Source organism: Ischnura elegans, chromosome 2, assembly GCF_921293095.1.
Source record: "Ischnura elegans chromosome 2, ioIscEleg1.1, whole genome shotgun sequence".
Lineage (NCBI taxonomy): Eukaryota > Metazoa > Arthropoda > Insecta > Odonata > Coenagrionidae > Ischnura > Ischnura elegans.
In genome coordinates, this window is record NC_060247.1 from 134250934 (window position 1) to 134271700 (window position 20767).

At 40.0% G+C, this 20767-nt stretch overlaps 1 protein-coding gene across 1 annotated transcript in view; it reads left to right on the forward strand.

The window, feature by feature from the left end:
• Window positions 1-20767, forward strand: part of LOC124154660 (amyloid-beta-like protein) — a 369007-nt gene that overhangs the window by 339495 nt on the left and 8745 nt on the right. Inside the window, exons 4-9 of the mRNA XM_046528515.1 lie at window positions 2175-2396; window positions 2889-3502; window positions 5741-5995; window positions 9269-9459; window positions 14700-14860; window positions 17497-17951. Of these exons, the coding sequence (XP_046384471.1) occupies window positions 2175-2396; window positions 2889-3502; window positions 5741-5995; window positions 9269-9459; window positions 14700-14860; window positions 17497-17951 (1898 nt within the window). The remainder of the gene's footprint in view (window positions 1-2174; window positions 2397-2888; window positions 3503-5740; window positions 5996-9268; window positions 9460-14699; window positions 14861-17496; window positions 17952-20767) is intronic.

Sequence of the window (20767 nt, forward strand, 5' to 3'; positions counted from 1 at the left end):
GTATAAAGAAAATCAAGATGAAGAAAATTTGATGAAAGGTGTTAAATGAAGGGAAGGTGTAACTATGTGAGTAAAATTATTCTGAGGCTGTTGTGTATTTACATAATGGAAATAAGTGAAGTTGTAAATGTAAGGCTTCCAAAAAAAATGCAGAGCATGTTTAGTAATTAAAATTACCGTAAATAATCACAAAACTTAAAAACTATGAGACCTTTGCAAATCGCGTCCTGCAAAACACTTCCTAAGATGCGCTGCGGACAAGTGCCGTCAAGCAACTGAAAAGTTGACAGTGCGCGGGGTTGGGTAAACATCCACGCGATCTATTCCTGCCGGCAACAATTTAATCACCCTCAGAATAGGTCCGGACGCAATTATTTAGTTGCGGCAACTAAAAAGTCGCCCGTGCGCGGGGCCACAGTCAATGCCGTGTGTTTCATTTGAACTTCCATAAAGCAACTAAATAGTTGCTTTGAAAAAATTGCCAGTGCGCGGGGGCCCTAAGAGGAGGAGAAAGGGAATTTTAGCCGTTTACGAAAGAGAAAGGTATAATTTCTGTGGGATAGTTTCACTTATCTGAGTTGTAACATGTTTATTTTTATGTTTTTTAGGGATGGACGGATCCAGGATTTTTTCGGATCCGGATTCGGATCGGATCCTTAATTTTCGGAGCCGGATCTTTCGGATCGGGTATTTTCGGATCCAAATGCATTATCATATTTCTGCTATTAAGCGAAGTAATTGTTCAAGTACTTTCATTCATAAAAGGATACAAAATATCGAAAAATCATGAATTTACAATAGATTTCTTTGAAAAATGAAGTTTTCGATTATGAAGGGTGTTAAAATTAGTTTGAAACCCTCTACTTTGTATCCTGTTGTTTAAAAATTTCCCACGCCCCTCGTTTTGGACCCCCCCTAAGGAAGACAATGATTTATTGTGCGTGTGATTTCGGAAAAAACAACAGAGGCACGGGCTGATGGACGGCCGAGGGTGGTTTTCCGAAATCTGCGACGTAGTTATTATCCTACGATTCTGAGATTCCCCCGATGATTGTTCAATCTCTTGGGAAGAGTCACACTATGTGCCAGTCTTATTTTTATTTATTTTCCACGACTGAAATTCTGCTACGTAACTTCGGATCCAGATCCGATGTCTTCCGCGACTTTGGATCCGATGTATCCGATGAAGGGCGATATCCGCGGATATTTGGATCCAAGGTATCCGATCCGACCATCCCTAATGTTTTTATTTTATTCCCAAACCACCAAGTAAGCTCATATTGTCCATTTTATATCGAGGTATCCTACAAATTTAATTATTACACATACGCGAACAACGATGTCCTGGATACGGGAAACCTACCCAGGCGGGACTCGAACACGCGACCTCTCGTTTAGCAGGTGAGGTTCTTTACCCCGCTGCCACCATATTTTGAAAAGTAGAATTTTACTATTTCCGGATCATTACGCATTAACGCCTGTATACATGCAATAAATGTTGTATTGATGGCATTTGGGGAGTCTTCTCAGCCCCTCAAGCAACTCCCCTTCACTCCATATTCCTTCCCTCTCTTCCATCCCGATGACTTCGGTTCAACCTCCCCTCAAGAAGACCCCCATCTCCCGGCGTTTCTATTTTCGCCCCGGCTGATATGACGCAAAGCCCTCGAACTTATCTTCTCACCAGCTCACTTTTTCCTCTCTCTCTCTCTCTCTCTTTCTAGGCAACAGTGGGCTCGTTCATCAATTTTATTTCACTGTCGATGGTGAGGGAGTTTTAAAAATTAAGAGAACCATATTTTGGATACGTACCTTACCCTTAAACCCTTTCACTGATGAGTTGATGGCGTCACGACCTCATGGCGAGCGTTTTTACCGCTTCTCGGAGACTCCTGGGTCTTGTGCATAGACCTCGAGTGACTGTGTAGTGTGTATACTCTTTTGTGGGCGATTTCCTTACAATCTGAAAAGTTCCCCTTGAACGTATGAGTGAGCCCTGGCTCCGATGACGTCATCAACTCATGAAAAGTGGGCGACAGCTTGCGGTAGCTCTTGGTGTTAAATAGTGACTCCATGAAGGCACCTCTACCCATTCCATTGTTGCGTCTCTAAACTTATAATGAAGTATATTATTTTCCTATTTCTAATCGTCCATTGTTTCTTGTGGATTGCAGAGGGACCGTTCCAGAGCGATGCCCTGCTAGTGCCAGAGAGCTGCATGTTCGACCACATCCACAACCAGACTCGCTGCTGGGAGTTTGACCGGTGGAACGCCACCGCGGCGCGCACCTGCCGCGACCGAGGCCTGCTCCTGCGCTCCTTCGCCATGTTGCTCCCCTGCGGAATATCCCTCTTCTCCGGCGTGGAATTCGTCTGCTGCCCCAAGCACTTCAAAGGTGAGCGCCCCGTCGTACCCGTGAAAGCTTCACTCTTGTTGCCACTCGAAATTAGCAAGAATTTTAATCGCTTTTCAAAAACTTCCGCTACGCGGCGATGGGAGCAGAGCGATCCTTGTGCTTTGACAGCATAGTATTTGCACTCGCCCAGAATAGCATTGAACAAGTTATGAGAAGCCTGGGGGGACCACCACAGTGGCATCCACCCTCCGTGAGTCCTGGGGGGACCTCCACACCTGGAGAGGGTATTTCCACACCTGTGGAGATTTTTTTTTATTTAACCTTCTCAGAACTTATATTGAATCTAATCACTGGTGATAATTTTGTACAATACTGAAATTTCCTATTTTTTTGATTTGCCAATTTTTTTCTCGGGAGAAGGAAGCAAGCCTTCTGGGGATGTGGAACCCCTCCTCTACCTGCATAGTTTCATATGTGTCGATTGCCCTCTGTGGAGTAACTAATTCTTGCATATCTATTGAATACCTGCAGATAAAATGAAGCCACAAAAGCCTCTGGACTTCTCTGCCCTCGCCGGACACGTGGATGACGAAAAACTGGAGGAAGTGCTGGATGCTGGGAAGGTGAGTGAGGCTGTCGGAGGCAGCGCATCTCAGAGCGGTGGTGCCAGTGACAGTGGATTGGATGCCGATGACGCTGACGACGAGGATGAGGAGGAAGAGGACGAGGGGGAGGAGGAGGAGGAGGAGGAGGCGGGCGACGAAGACGAGGCGGACGAGGAGGACGACATGGAGGATGACGACTACGCCGACGACGACAACACCGACAAGAAGACGGCAGCGGGGGCCAGCAGCAGCAATTCGGCCAGGAGGCGTGGAAACCTCGACTCTCAGACGTCCAAAGCGCAGACGACCACACCCCCGTCGACCGTGAGGCCCATTTCACAGGCCACGGCCAACACGGCAGCACCTGCCCTCTCTCAGGCCTCCGCCATCTCTCAGTCTGCCGCCTCCACGGGAGACTCATCAATGCCACAGCCGACCCCTGACCCGTACTTCACGCACTTTGACCCACGAGTCGAGCACCAGGCATTCAAGGAAGCTCAGCAGAGACTAGAGGAAATGCACCGCGAGAAAGTCACTAAGGTGCGTGGATAGTAAAATTTAACTTAATCGATACATTTTTCACAATCATAGAGATAAAATGGTCTCATTTTGCTTTTCATTAATCTGGTTTTAATCACATGTCAGATTTTAGAGTGTAAATTTAAAGTGTTCATGACCGTTGTGTAGAGGTGATTTTGTGAGAATGCTTAAAGATCATTTCAACATCTAAGTCTTCAGGACCAAATCTGTAAAACGAAATTGTACCATTTAGTCTGTCTCCCCTGTATCATTTACCTGTTCTCCTTTTAAAAATCATTCTACCATTTACAGGCATTCAATGCGTTCCCCATTTCTATTCAATCAGGCAATCTAAGCTCCTACGTCAACAACTCTTGAATTATCCTTATATTTATATCAAATACTCAATCGCTGGGATCATAATAAGGGAATAAACAATTGGAAATATTAGTAGAAGGTGAACAAAGAGATAGATGACATGAAAAAATTTTGGACGCAGAGGTGGCCTAGAGAGGAAATGATGGCTAAAAGCCCATGAAAAAAATTTCACATTGCTTGTAATTCAAACCATGGACCTTCTGCTTCTGCTTCATGCAACCGACAAATGCACTGGTACATAATTGAAGTAATCTTGGTAGCTTAGTGGTCTCAGCATTTGCCTAGAAACAAGAAGGTCCGTGGTTGGATTCTCGGTCGAGACAAAATGCTTTCCTTGAGTTTTTGGCAGGCCGCCACTGTGTCCATCACTTTTTCTGTATGTGTTCTATCTTACTGTTTCACCTTCTATTTGTATTTATGACTGTATTTACATGTACAATGTATGGGATCACACTAGGAGATTGTGTAAGTACCCTTAAAAGTGACATGAGTGTGTCCAAACTCGTTGGCTCTGGTTATCCAAATAAAATATGAAATATAGATCAATTAAATTTCATTTTATCATGTCACTTTTTCATTAAGTATCACCAGATGCAATCTAACTTCATTTATAGTACTAGTTTCCTAAGATTGGTGTACAGCAACCCTCCATTTCTAAGACTAGTTCCATCAGTTCACCAGTGTACCTCTTCCTTGAGTCCCTTTTTATCTGTCTCAAGTATGCATTTATATTGTGATCTACCTCAGGGGGCTCTTCCTTCAACTTTACCCTCCATTACGTTCCTCACATATTTGCTATGTCTCATAGCTAGACCTACTACATATCTGGGTCCTTCTCTGGAGTATGACCAGGTGGCAGTGGAAGTATGGGAACCATTTAATTGATATTTGGATAATTTGTGCTCTATAAACTCATAATTGTGTGTACCTGAGGATATCTTTGAAGCGTTTTGGGTAAGCTCCTAGACATGTCAACTCACTGGTTTCTTCAGAAAGATTCTTCTGTGTTCATTTTATACGTGTTGACTTTGGAGGACAACTGTTTTGGCTTCACTGCCGAGGCTTCCTCCAGTTTGTAGTGTTTTTGCTGGCCAGCTTAAAATAGGCAAGCCAGTTTCGCTGAAGAGGATCCATCCCTCCCATTTCAGAAGAACATACAAACTTTTGTAATTTTCCACTCTTTATTTGATCTCATCCTCAACTAGGTTTCAAAAGATAACCATCATTCTCAAGGCTGAGGTTATCTGACGAAACCTTGATTAATGGGAGATTGATTCAAGTGGTAAATTGTGATGAAATTGCTAACATTTTTATGTTCTTCCATCATCATAATAGAACATTTCCACCAATTCAACCCTGAATATATTGTTTATTTATCTTATTCATTTGAAACTTCAACTATTCTATCAGTTGTGGATACAGAAAAACTCAAGGGGGGGCGCAAAATATATCTTGAGTTGTCTTTACTTTTATCGTAATAAAAAATGATCAAGTCACAGGCAGAGTACAAGAAAATTTTATTGAAAGTGATTCACACTTGTAAAAGACAATGCCATCTTATGATACAGAAGAGTTACAATTGTGGTTTTGCAATGTTCGGCAATACAGGCGGACCGGCAAGGGGGGGGCATGCGCCCCCATCTGTATCCATCACTGTATTCAATGACATTTTTACATTTACAACACCTATGGTGTTGTACAACAGGTGAAGAAATATTAATGTGAAAGCACAAAGTTCTTATTTTTAATTTAATTATGTATCGCTTTCACCAAGTTATGCCTCAAACAATCAATTTACAACACCATCCAGGCCACACATTTTATAGTTTTTCTAAATGAGCAACATTTGTTATAAGCATGAATTTTTTTATTGATGTGCAGGTGATGAAGGACTGGTCTGACTTGGAGGAGCGTTACCAGGATATGCGAAGCAGCGACCCCAAGGCAGCCGATGACTTCAAGAGGCGAATGACATCCCGCTTCCAAAAGACGGTGCAGGCACTCGAGGAGGAGGGTGAGGCTGAGAAGCACCAGTTGGTGGCCATGCACCAGCAGAGGGTGATGGCGCACATCAATGAGCGCAAGAAGGAAGCCATGACGTGCTACACTGAAGCCCTCAACGACAACCCTCCAAACGTGAGTGGCTTTGCCAATGTATAGCACTGTTATATCCCATGCAGCAGACAGTACACATCAGATAACTAAATAAATTTTATATACATGCCCAAAATACATTGTTATTACATTGATGGATATTTTGACAACGTTAAATAGATATCCCATTTGTATCATCTAAGATGAGTTGTAAAAATGACGTTAGTCAAATATCCGAGTTGAAATTTCCATTCTATTAAGAAATGGTTATTCCAAACATTATCTATAGGTAGTACATATATGGTCTGTATAGAATTTAAGAGTGCTAATGTTTTGTTTGTATGCCTGGGGATTACCAAAAACCATAGTAAGCTCACCCATTATCTGCTCATTAGATGTGAAGATATCTATGCGACGTTGTTATATGTACACTGCAACATTGTTTGGTGGGTCTCTTGGATGTTTGTTAGATATCTGTGTAATGTTAATTGGATTAATATGGATGTTGTATGGATGTCATATGTTAATGCTGGCAATTTTGTCTGGATGTTGTTGGGATGTTGATTGCTGCTTCAAATATTGATTGATCTGTCATCCCCTCTTCTAGCTTTAAATATCTGGGTGGAAACTGTAATGATAAATAACTTATAGATCGTTGAGGGATCTTTGGTGTGAGAAGGGTCGTGGGTGTCATATTTGGAGTGAAGGGTAGATTTAAACGGTCATGTTTTTGTTTGAACGGTCAGTCACTGTTTTTCCGGCCAGACATCACAATTTTGGCAGTAATCCGACCCAAGCTGTACTGGCACTTAAATGTTCAGTCAAGGGTTTTGCTTAATGGGCCACCTTTATGCTGATCAAAGAATGCAGTTGCACTCAAACTGTTCCCAAGGGAATGTGTTGCTAAATTATCCTCCCATTCCACATCCTGAACTAAAAGAAACATATAGAAATCTCAGAGGTACTCAGGGAACAATCTCCAAGGTGTGGCTGGAGGCTCTGCTACGCTCCAACAAGAGCTGAATAAACGCCTTTCATAGCCATCGCTTGAGTTTCCCCTCTTTAGTGCCTGAGCCCTTTCTTTGAGACTTCGGCTCAGCTACTCAGGTCGAAGATTAAGCTATGCTGTGTACTGTCATTCAGAACACAATAACACATAATATGCACTAACAAAGATGCTTTTTGATTTTGCTTTGACTTTTCTGTAAAGGAGAGAGCCGTGGTCAGGTTAGCCAGAGCGCACTAAAGTGAAATCTCAGTAACCTGACAGGTATACGTACATACATATATAACTGTGACATGGGCAGATTATCGAAGACATCAGATGACGGGGAATGTACAAAAATGAATACAGTTCACCACAATGCTTTTTAAAACATCAAATCAGGAATTAAGTTTTGTTGTGCCTACCCTCTCCTTGGACTGCCTTGGGTAAGAGTTATTGCTGATCTTATTTCCATAGATAACTTTCTTTTCCTCATACTGTGGGTCACATAGTAGCCAAAACTTCATGCATATTATGTAAGGATATAACAGGTTCACACCTTCAACCCAAATAATGAAAAAATTGTGCTATGTATTGAAAAGTCTTACTTCTAACAAAATTATTGTAGCTGATCAGAGATCACCAGGATGGGACACCAAATTACCTAATCCAGCCTCGATTACCTCGAGGCTCCATAATAGAGACGATGTTTTTATTGTAATGATTAGCCGGGGGATCACATACTCATTCTATATTTGTAGGACTATGAAAGAAGAGTCAGTGAGCTATGAGATTTTTCCTAATCTTCAACCTATAACCTTGGAACTTTACCATCATTTCAAAGCCAAGAGGTGAATGAAAAAAATGAGGTTAAATTTTCAGAGGTTTTTCTGTATTTCAATGTTTTCTTATCATTTTTGTCAGCGATGATATAATTCCATGCAAAATAAGTTCGTAAGATTTCATCTTGATAGAGCAGTTTTGAGCTGTTTAAATTCATTTTCTACTGTTTTGTTGTAAATGCAGCTGGAACATTTATGTAGAATATAATTGGTGTCTATGGAAAGCCTACCTCTTAGTAAAGGTATAATTTCTATTGCAAAGGAAGATTTTGCGATGGCATTGGATATCATATCTCTCAAATTAGAGTATTTTCGTAGACCCCAAAGATTTTATCACTTGTACCAGCTGGGAGTCCTCTGTGCACTACTGTGCAGCTAATAATATTTACTTACAAGGGTTGTACCAAAAGTAAGGTTCCCATATTTTTAACAAATACAAAACTTTGTTTATTCATATTAATTTTCACATTGTTGAAAAGCTTACATTTTTGATTATTTTTCAACATGGTCTCCATTTTTTCGACACACTTTTAAAGACAGTGCTTCAGCTTTTCTATCCCTAAGTTGAAGAAGTCTCCCACCAACCCGTTGAGGAAGTGTGCGACCTCTGCTCGGACTTCATCGTCGCTCTTGAAGCGTTTGCCACCTAAGAGTTTTGTTTCAGGGATATAATGAAATACCCACGCTTCATCTCCGGTGACGATAGAGACCAACAACTCCTCCCCCCCCTAAAATTGTTGAAGAAATTTGTGAGCACAGTCAAGGCGTTGCTGCATGTGTCCGTCAGTCAGCATACGGGGGACCCAGCAAGCACACATCTTGCAATAACCCAACATTTCTGTTAAAGTTTTTTCAATTGTGCCATGGGAAGCTTTAGGAATGCGTTCAACAAGTTCACAGACATTGACCCTCCGATCTTTGAGCAGCTCACTGTTGATCTTCTGGACAATCCAAAACCGGCGGTCTTCCGCTCCGTTCTTCATCGTGAACTTCCGTGCGACCCTTGGCAAAGGCCCTGGAACATTTGCAGACGAGCTGAAAGGACATGCACTCTTCACTGTATAGTTCAGTCAGTTGCTGATGAATCTCCAATGGCGGTAAATTCCTCGTAAGGAAAAATTACTGCTCGATCCTCACACTTGGCGGGAATGGGGATCATCACTTTCATCATTGTTGACAGTTGCTAAGCCAATAATGAGCAACAAAGTGAATCGCGGACTGGCGGACTCGAGAATAGGGAACCACTGTGCACGGCAATGTTTTGGGGTTTAGCCTATCACCTTTGCTCAACATTGTTGCTCATTGGAAACCTTACTTTTGGTACAACCCTCGTAAATCTTGATAAGCAAACCCTTGAAGTTCAGTTCCTTATTTCCCGGTAAATATTTTGTTTATGGCCTCTCTTTACTCTTTCCAGTGAATGTTATCTTGTTCTTCTAAATGAATGTTTCTAATGCAACTATTGATTTTTTTTCTCGGTATTTTCAGACCCACCGAGTGCAGAAGTGTTTGCAGAAGCTTCTGAGGTCATTGCATAAAGATCGTCATCACACCATTGCACATTACCGACATCTGCTTGCCTCCAGTTTTGACCAGGCTGAGAGAGAGAAAGGAATCACTTTGGAACACCTGTCAGACATTGATCGAATGGTTAACCAGTCACTGCAAATGTTGGAAAGGTTTGTTTTTACATATTTATATGTAGCCTTAATATTTTCCATGCAATGCCATAGTAATATGTTGTAATTGATCCATTCATTTATTAGACATGGATTCTTTAATCCTATTTTGATTATTTTTCCATGTCCTGGTGACTGTATATTAAGATAGTTTCGCCTTAAGAGTGAATGATTTATTCAGGTGCACTTCTCTTGGTTCAAAATGTCTTTCATTTTCATTTGCCCTCATGCCAATGAGGCCATTCTACCCTTCAAAATGCCCGACCAATCCTCTTGAGGCTAACTCTACTAGAGTTTGAAATAAATCTTTCTGATTACCGGACCCTATCAAATATGAATTGCAAAGTTTGGATGATCACTAGCCTGACAAAAATGCATGGATTTCTAGAGGTTTATGAAAGCTTTGAGATTTTAGGAGTTTTTGTGAGTCTCAATGAAATCCTACTTCAAAGCTCTCCAGAGAACAAATCGTTATACAAAGGGATTTTCAGAGAAATTGAAGAGCATTTGAAGAGGTTTTCAGAACCAGTGAGTAACCTCCAGGATTCCTGTTGAAATGCTCCGAGCAACCTAAAAATACAATCATGGTTTCTCGTATGCTTTAGAAAGTTTTCAGAGAGATAATTTCAACAAGTGCCATTGAAATGTCTAAAGAAATTTCTTTTAGTAATCCCAGATGCTTTCAATACAAATTTTGCAAGGGGAGTATTCAAATATTTAAACTTTGTACCCACTTTTTCACCATTCCATCTCTGATAGAATTTTCACCGTTAACTTCTTGAATGTGATGATGAATGTTAGCCAACTTTATGGTCTATGCATTTGAAAACCAAATCGGAAGACTAACCGCACTGTGGGTAGGTTCAAAAGTTGTCTTAAACTTACAAAATTCTCACAGACAAGGAAGTACATGAGATAAAGCAATCAAAATGGCACAAATTATAGCCAACAAACAAAGGATGCTAATGCAATTGACTGGAGCACCAACAGCTTGACTGCTGTGGGGCTATAACAAATTGGTGCTTACCCAAGTAACATTTTTGGTTGGCCCTCTGTTGGCAGATGGTGGGACACAGCGGTTGGCCCATGGTATGATTTGGCCACCTCGCCAACCGTATCCCAACCAACGATTCCCCAACGATGGGCCAACAGAGCATTACAGTCGGGCCTTCGTATTCCCAACCCAAGGCCAACAAATCTCCAACGATATACCGTTGGCCCATTTACATTCTGCCATCCGTTTCCCAACAAAAGCTATATTTTACTGGCATTTCTCATTTTTATAGAATTAAAGTTAAATTAATTTACCTTCTCACTTGATACGATACCGGTAAATAGAATCTTTACCTTTAACTCCCTATAAATGAAAATGAAATTAAATACATAAACAATCAATGCTATTGGACAAAGTAAGGTTACAGTGGTTAAAAGTGGAAAACAAAAAATCAATATCAGTTCAGAAGGTCCCCAACTTTTATTTTCACAAATTAGGACAATTTTTATTAGGACAAAATTAGGAAATTTTCAACAGCACCTTTCCATATTACAATATGGCACACACAAAAACTGTCCATCTTCTTCGTAGGGCAACAAAACATATAGATAGAGATAGATGTAGATAAAATCTGGGTGGACTGCAATTTGCAACCAGGTACTAATTTTTTTACTACAAATATACCAATGGTACCACTTCTAAGAGGTAATTCAAAGAAATCCTCCTTGTCACACTGCAAGATGTACACCCCTGAGTTATTTGATTCAATTGCCTTCACAATTCCTATTCTCTGGTCTTCGGTAACGAAATTTTTATGTTTAGTCCATTTTACTTAATTGGATCAGTTATAAATTAATTAATCTTAACACAATGCTATATTACTTATAGCATAGTGTTAGGATTAATCAAATATCCCCCAGAAAGCCATAACACTCGCCATTTTGAACCATTATTCTTAAAACTTTCCTGGAGGACGACCCCGCAACTCCTGCTTTCCCTGGCGGGTATGCAATACTCCCCACTCCTAAGTATTACTTGCGCCTAAAGCCCCCCCCCTATTGGAAAATTCTTATAAGATAATTTCTTATCAGAAATTGGACATATTTCTTAAAAGAAATATGTCCAATAATGTTCTTATAAGAAAATTTCTTATAAAATTTTTCTATAAGAAAATTTCTTACAACTATCTGTTACAAAATGTTATTAATAAGAAATTTTCTGATGGAAATATTTATTATAAATATCATATCAACATGCCTTAAACACTTGCGCAAACTTCTATAAAAAGCTACATAAGATTTACATCCCTACTGAGAGTACAAAGTTAGCATTATACCTAATTCAATCCAAATGTAGACGCCTATATCTGGTATACAGCAAACCTAATGATTTCCCATGAACCAAATGTAGATGTCTATCATTGGTGTACATCAAAAAGGACACTCAAGCTCTGCAAAGTTCACCTGACTGGCCAGACAAGGCGATATACCATAGAGGTCTTTCAGGGCATGGGTTCTGTATAGGGTTAACGTCCTCGAGGATGTGAGCTCACATGCTAAAAGAAACTAAAATCAATGAAACCAACGATAGCCTAGAATGATGGACTGATAATTGAATACGACTTTGGCAATCACTACGCAATGAAAGATACAGGAATCGCAATATGGAATATGATTTAACCTGGAAAAATGTATTTTCCATAAAATAATAACTGTGCAGATGTTATTTAGGTTTACTCATACAAATTCAATCTCATTCTCTTCAGAGAGGTCTAAATCACTCACTTTGTCCATTGAAACACTGTTTTCATTAAAACTTCCACTGATACTGGATATGCCACAATCTGAAAAAAATATACATATCGATCTATCTAAATTAATGATGAAAAGTTTAAAATTCCACGAAACTATCTGTTTAAGGTAACATGATTTTAGGAATGCCAGTTTTATAAGACTTACCAAATGAGGTCAATGACTTATTTTTGTTAGAAGCACTCGACTTATTTTATTTAACTGCTATCACAAAGACTAGTGAATGATTAACATATAAAAGCAATCCCAAACAACCAAACAAGTTTTGGTTGTTAGGTTGCTAGGGAAGCATGTGAACCGTATCCTGCAACGTATGCAATCGTACTATAATGGTATGATGTCCCAACGGTGGCCCAATGACAATCCATTTCGTAGGGCCATCGTTTGGGATTTCCGTTGGGCCAACAGCATAAATCGTTTCGTTGGGCCGACGAACAATATCTGCGTTGGGCCAACAGCGGAATTTGGTAGGCATATCCACCCACAATGAGCCAACCGTGACTACGGTTCCCCAACGGAGGCCCAACGTTCAATGTTACTTGGGTACTTTCTAGATACATACTCCTTTTACTTAAACAAGGTTTGGAGCTAGTGTTGGTCAACCACTTTAGCTCCTAACCTAGACTTGGTGATACCTTAGAGATGAGAATGGTGAATAGGGCCTTTTTCTGAGAAGAATTCGTCAAGTGGCATCACAACATCATTTTGGTTACAGGAAATTTACTTATCCCAAGAGAGCTTAATAAGAGTAATGCTTGTGGATATCTTAGCCAAGAAAACAACCACCTTTTGTCCTGAATAAAATGCCCCAGGGTGATGACTAGAAGATTTGAAGATATTCAATAGCGATAGCAACCATGATCTGAGACATGGTGTTAAACTTTATGTAGCTAAGCTGATCACATCACAAAATCCTGCTAGTACGCTACTACTTAGCCTTGTACATTGGCTGCAAGTGTTTCTTTGTTTATTCTATTTTGATTGATTACATCCCTCAATTAGCAGTACCAACAACTCATAGACAGTGGACAACAAAATTAACATATTTTTAATTTAAACTTAAGTGATAATGACTGAATGTGGAAGATTTTGGACTTCGTACAATATCTCTCCCTTTCATCTATCAAATTCTTTTAATGAATTGTGTTTTTGTATGCTACAAGAGAAACCCCATTACTGTCATCCACTCATTGATTAAAATGCTTACTTGATAATTGTCTTACATTGTAACTGAGGAGTGTTATGTTAATTGTAACTTTAGGCTTGATTTGCTCCCATTAATAAAATGGTCTTCTTGCCCTCAACCCTTCGGCAAATTTCCACATATTTCAGATTCTGAGCTCTCATTTTGGTGGCATTTATATTTAATAACTTTGTCCCTAGGCAGGGGCAGATCCAGGATTTCTTTCTGGGGGGCACAAGCAAGGCAGTATCCAGGATTTTGTTCTGGGGGGGCACCAGGACACCCCGTAACACAAAACAAACGCAATGATAACGGGGCCATATTAAAAATCCTGCCTATTTTTTAAGGGTCTGGGAGGGGCACATGCCCCCTTGACCCCCCTCCCCCTAGATCCACCTATATCCCTAGGTATTCAATTTCATTTTAAAGGGGGTATTTGCTATATCTGAATTAATTGTGCACCCAACATCTTAGAAGCTATGCCACACATAAGAGATATTGGTGAGTCCAAGAGAAGAGGCCTCATGTCACTCATTTATTGCTGATTCTATGATAAATGGCATTGTAAATAGCTCAGTGCTATGTAGTCATATTCACTTAGACACACTTGCACTGCCATGGGGGGAGGGTTTCTGGGTTACAATCCCTCCTTGAGCCTTTAAAAGAGGCGGCAAAAACGAGTAAGGTGGCTTCAATAAATAAAAAAATAGGTACCTTATTTCAATAAATACTTGTACAAAATTACTGTTTTTGAGTCCTGAAAATCACGTTTTCAGCATCAAAAATCCCTTAACCCTGGGGTATTTTCCATACACCCTGGAAGGGCCCCGAAATCTCCGGTAAACCCCCCCCCTCTTTTCAAAATACTGGCTATGCTACTGCACTTTGAGTTATATGAAAGTGAATGTGCTGAAATGAAATGAAATAATAATAGATTTCAAATGTGTTGAGACGTACACATAATATATTTGGGAGACCATGGTAGCCTGGTGGGTAGATTGCTTGGCTACTTATGAAGGGGCCTTGTGTTCAAATCCCGGGTGATACCTCTGGACACCCAAAATCAAAATCCTCAAAGTCCAAGGTGGCGGAGGGAAATGAGCTGGCCCCTCTACTCTGAAATTATAAAATTTACATACTTGTGCAGTAGTCCAGGGAGAGCTCTACCCTCACCTATTCAAACCAGCCTTTGGTTGGAATCACCGTGTGAGTGCAAGCGTTATTTGCAATGTTATTTCTGTTCTACCCTCAGGTTCCCAGAGCTGGCCACTAAAATCCACTCCCTCATGGAAGACTACATTCAGGCTCTTCGTTCCAAAGATGAAACTCCTGGCTCACTCCTCACCATGACAAGGGATGCTGAAGCTGCAATCCTCGACAAATACAGGACAGAATATGCTGCCAAACAAGAAGGTAAGCATTCACTTGCTTGAGCATGAAATCAAAACTCCAATTTGATCTCTTTTCTATGAAATGGCTCTTGTAGAACCATCATTGAATTCAGACTCTCCAAGTAGCCTCAACCAATGGTGAACTCCATTCCAGTGCCAAGGCTATGTGTTTGTATAAATTTAAAATATTTCAATTCTGCCACGTGAATGGAAGCATTTAAATATTTTACCAGCAATATGTTGCTGAGTTAGTATCAGCAACTATGCTACCCATTCCACCCTTGCCTTCTGCTTGCGTCTTTGCTTTACACACGTCCAAAACCCATTGTGATATCAGTATCCGTGTATTTCCATTTAAAAAAAGCTCAAAAGACACAAATAGCTTAAAATCGCTTCATCTATCACATCATACAGTATAAATTGAGCATTAGTCGTGGATCAGCCTGTATACTGCCCTACACATTGTTTTATGTAATAGTGTGAAACAGTTAAACAGCACCATGAAAAAATTTTTTTCACAAAAATAGGTGTTCTAAGTGTTTATATGCCTCTGAATTAGAAAATTATACTAAAAACATTACATCACCCCCAGCTTTGGTGTAAATCATGTGTTTTGCCAATCAGCTTAACACTTATTTAAGTAATTTATTAGTACATGGCAAACAAATCACGTTGAAGGAGAAAATTAGTTTAAAACTGCAAATATTCAAATATAGATGTGGCAAACATAGGAATGATGGGTATGTGTCGCCAAACATGCACTGCCATATTTCATTCTGTGATTTCTTTGCTATCATGGCAAAGCCTCCACATTTCCTCAAATGGTGCATCCTCCAGTTTTCTCGTTCATTATTTGAGTTGATATTTTGAGTTCATTATTTTATTGGTATCTTTAATCTATTTCCTTGTTGTCATGTTGGTGTCTTTCACCCTGTTCTTACTTATAGCACTCAAGTCTGGTGGTGACAAGTGAAGGTGCGAATTTAAAACATGTACATAACTTCAAACTCATATAGCATACCAAGATTTCCAATTTTGTCAGCTTTGATCTTACCCTTCAAACCTCGTACATCACTGCAGTAAACCAAGCATACTTCTAAAGAAAAATGTTGTGTGAATACAAGCCTCTTTTTCTGTAAAATGTAACCAGATATATCAGGTGCAAGCACAAGTATAACACCTTGTCTTGACCATGAGAACTAAACTCCATCCTATTCACAGACTACATCATTTGCATTTGTATGTGTGAATAGAAAAAGTCTCTCATGAGCTCCTACTTCAAACTCTTGTCTTTTGCCTGGTATCTCTGTCATCATAGTGATATCCAATATCTGAAGGGGCTGTGTTAATATTCAGGCCATGTGGAAGAGGATGAAATTAGTGAGTGAAAGTTTTTTTTGGATGCTGAGCAGTATTCTTATTATCTTCTGGAAAGTGGTAATTTAACAAGAACATGAGTAGGAGGTTTTGGTGTGTTTCTGTCGCTCCTGCCAGACCATCGGTATGCCAAAGCATAAAAGCTGTTTCCTTCAATCCACCGTCATATATCTTTTACACACACAACTTGTGGACCCTATTAATTTTGTCTAGTTTCATTCTGAATTAGGTATGGTAGACCTATTTCACAAAAGTAGAATGTTTTTTCAGTCCTTTTTCTCTCAGAGTGCACCAAAATATTACAAAATTTTAATTAGAAGAATTTAAAAAACATCAGTGGTGTAACTATGAGGGGGATGAGCATATTTAAAGCATAATCTTAGTTGCTCCGCTGCAAGATGTATTAGAATATTAATATATTGCATTCCCATTAATTGCAATTGTGTGCAATTTGTGCAAAATTAATGACTAATGAGTGATATGTATGATGTTTTGACTATCATTTTTGAATTCAGAATGTCAAAATACTGAAAAAAATTACTACTTTTTCAAAAAAGCTCATATTTGTTGCAACAAATAATTATTATATAGTCTCTCAATGTGCATGTAACTGGTATGGGGAAGGATTTTGTGTTAGTAGAGAACAGATTCCTGTATAGAATGGTGAATGATAGACTTTATGTCGTATGAGTATTGTATTGCCATTTTGGAATGAGGACAGATGTGGGTGATCAGTAAAATTGGTGTGTCATCTTCTGTGTGAGCCTTCCTCAACTATAAGATGAGTGTAGGATTCCAAGTTTGCAAGTGTGTCCATTGACTTAAGGAGACAAAAGTTACAAAAGCCACCCTGCTTTTCTCTTCAGAAGGTGAAAATCGTGGTTAGTTCGAAGACTTATAGCGCTGGCCTTCCTCCTACTGAATGTTGATTGGCCACTACTCTTTTCCACACATTGCTAAGATCAGTAAGAGCGAAAACTTGAAGGGGGACCATGGCTACCCATTCAGCAAGCTATGGAAGAGAGCTAGCTGATTAGCATTTAGCAGAAACATGGCCAGCTCTGTAAAATGTGGTGAAATAACTAGACGTCTCACCATCGAACTGAAGATGATAGCAGGATGTCTTTTGAAACTTTTATCACCTTAAATGAATGACAGCCACTGTAAAACTTTGAATTCTCTGCTCATGATCAGTATTGCCTCAGAAACCTATGCGAGAGTTTCCCTACCATTACTATATTTGATCATGTGTAATTCCGATTGTTGATACTATTTGTGCAGAGAAAGAGAGGCAGAGACAGCTTGAGAAGGAGCGTAAGGAGCAGAGGAAGAGGGAGCGGTTGGAGCTGAGGGAGGAGAAGCGACGCGTGGAGGCGGCCCTCGGGAAGAAGCTTGGCCGTGGGCAGTTTGACCCTGAGACGATGGAGGACGAGGCGGCCGGCGTGGGCAGCGACTCGGAGAACATGGTGGCGGCTGGCGTGTCGGTAGCACCCTCGGTGTCGCCATCCCCGTCAGTGCACCGACCGGGTCTGGGTGGTCGCCAGTCGGATGCCGACGAGGGCCTGGACGAGGAGGAGGACGAGGGAGGGGACGAGGAGGATGAGGGGGAGGACGACGGGGAGGAGGAAGGGGAGGAAGAGGAGAGTCCCGAGGAAGACGGGCCCGTCCGCCCACACAGGCTGGAGACAGTCAGGGTGGCACACGTCCAGTCACATGACGTCAGCCATGGGGAGCCCGTAAGTGTCCTCCATTCCTCACTCTCGTACCAATAACAAGGGGCGGCTACGAAAGTTGTCTCCATGATCCGTAGAGGACTGTCTGGATCCCAGCAGATTCATCGCGATGCTTTTTCAATAAAATTAGGTCATCCTCATTACCATGCATTGATTCTCTGTGAATGATCTACATTCATTGAATGGTCTACAATCCACTCCTCTTCTCAAATTAAAGACCAAATGACCTAACCTGTTGGTGTTCATTAGTTTTCAGCTCTGAGATCATTGTGGCACTTCTGAAACAAAAATAGCTAACTACTTTGCAAGTTTAAAACTATAATTTGAGCTAGTATTAACTTTGAGAACAGATTATTGAGGACAAAATAATTGGGTTGTTGTTATTTATTGATGTGGGCTACACTTAAAAATATCCAAGTGATTTTTTACCCATTACCAGGGTATTTCTTATATATTTTAGTAAAATTACAGAAATTTTAATTAATGATGAAGTAAAAACAAATTTTCTACTTGCATTTCAATGAAGACATAAATGAGTAATCTGTTAAGTGGGTTAGAAGAGTCGATATGTAACTTTCTATCAAAAACCTGGGAAAAACTTGAGTAAAATTTTTAAATAAAAAACAATTTTTATTTCTAAAAAAAAGGCCACTAAAATAATACAATATAAGAGTGATATATTTATTCACCCTCAATATTACAAGGTCGGTCCATATAAAAATAAAATACAATAATAAATAGATATACAAGAAAATCAATCAATCTATGTCATAATAAGCTTTTTTTGTAAAAATTTTTTGGTCTTTGATTTAAACCTGGTATTGTTCAAGGTTTTAAATTTGTCAGGGAGTTTATATTGTAGTACATAATCCCCACATACAGTGAATCTTTTTGCATAGAATGAAGTACTATGTGGAATTAGCATAAGTGAGTTTTCCTGCCTGGTGACCATGGATTTACTCACCACAAGATAGTGTTTGAAGTAGTGAAAATTTTCTATTACAAAAGTTAAAATTTTCAAAATGTATATACAGTTGGATCCGGATTTAAGGTCTTCGCATTTAACGTTTTTCCGCATTTAGCGTTTATTTTTTTGGGTCCCGATTCATTCCCTATTAGGACAATGTAAAAATTATCCGTATTTAGTGTTTCCGCATTTTGCGTTTTTCCGCATTTATGGTCGTAAAAATTTGTTCCGCTCAAGATTTTTTTGCCCGATTTAACGTTTTTTCATGACGGTTCATCCAAATCTTCGAATTTATGCTCATCAACAAGAACAGTCTCATGAAAGTTTACCAAGAGTCGATAGAATCTACCTGCGAACGCTTCTTCAACTGCTTTCTTCCGCGAGCGCACCTTCAACTCGCAAGCTGGGTGATTTGTCTTCTCGTAATGTTTCACTCCCCTTCTGATCCAAACACCAGGCACTTTTTGTATCAGATCCGATCTATTGGAGCAAAGTCATCCCTTAATAACCTCGAACTACCTTATCCTTCACTTCTTGAACTTGACTTCGATGATACGTGACGACTGATGATACGAGTTATCCTCCGAGGGCCGCTACAATAATGGTTTTCTCGCTATGTTTTCAATGGATGGCTTATACCCCTTTCAACTCTACTCCCTACGGGCAGTCTATTATTAGCCCAATATTTTTTCAGTCGGCTACTTTCTCTGTTCAAAAGAGGAGGCCCAATATCAATTGCGCAGTTCACTAGAAGATTCTTTCTATAATCCATTCCAAGGTCAGTTTCCACGGAGGAACAGCGAAAGAACAGAGGAAGTGTTTCCCCTGTCATGACCGTGAGTGAGAGCATTCTTTCCCTACGGAAGAACATTATTTTACATCGTAATTTAGATATCCCCGAGCCAATTTATCGACATGCGGCTGGTTAATATCGCTGTCAATTCAAAAATATTTACCTGGTGCTAATTAATGTCAAAAGAGAATGACAATCGGAGTTTTGACGAGCTATCACGGTCCACGACTCTAAATAAATCGCTCATGCTGGAAAAAAATCACCGCATACTCACGGTAGAATAGATGAGCGCGGAAAAATACGAAAATCCGGCAAGTATCCCTTGGTGGTTGACTTCGACATCATAACCCTGACGAAATTGCCAAACTCCAGAGGCACTGACAATTTTTCTGATGAAATCCAGTTCTGTTGAAGATTAAACATTTTCACTTAACAGAGTTTAGCTAATCGTTATTCAAGGTCCAACCAAATTTTATTAAAAGCTGCCGAGAAACAAGGCGAGTCGGAGTCAAGGTGATCAGCGCGCCGCGTAAGCAACTCTCCCGGCTCCATTCGACCTGCATAAGGCCGCGGATATATGACAACGAATCCGGCGTTATCATCGAGTTGAATCACCATCGACTTGTACGCATACTGAAATAAGATTCTTATTTTTTGGATGGCCTCGAAATCCAAAATGTGCGCAAAGGAGGCTTTTTAAAGGCTCATAAATCCCTTGTTTCGCCGAGGCAACAGAAAACGTCAGGTTGGCAAAATTCCAGAAAACCTCCCTTTTACTAGATATTCGGTAGTTGAGAATTGGGGATTAGCGATCTTCTGCTGTCCCTTTATTTCACTCATTCCTCATGATTTTTCGAGTACCTACTTACACCTTTTCTTATTATATTAGAAATGCTATAGTCACCAACATGTCACTTTTACAGAAAAAATTCTAAATTTCATCGAGACCACTGAAATATGCATAAAAATGGAATCACTGATGTCCATAATAATAATCTGTGTGGGAATGCTTTTAAGTTGATGTTTATTAGAATTTTCTTAAAATATTTCATTAAAACA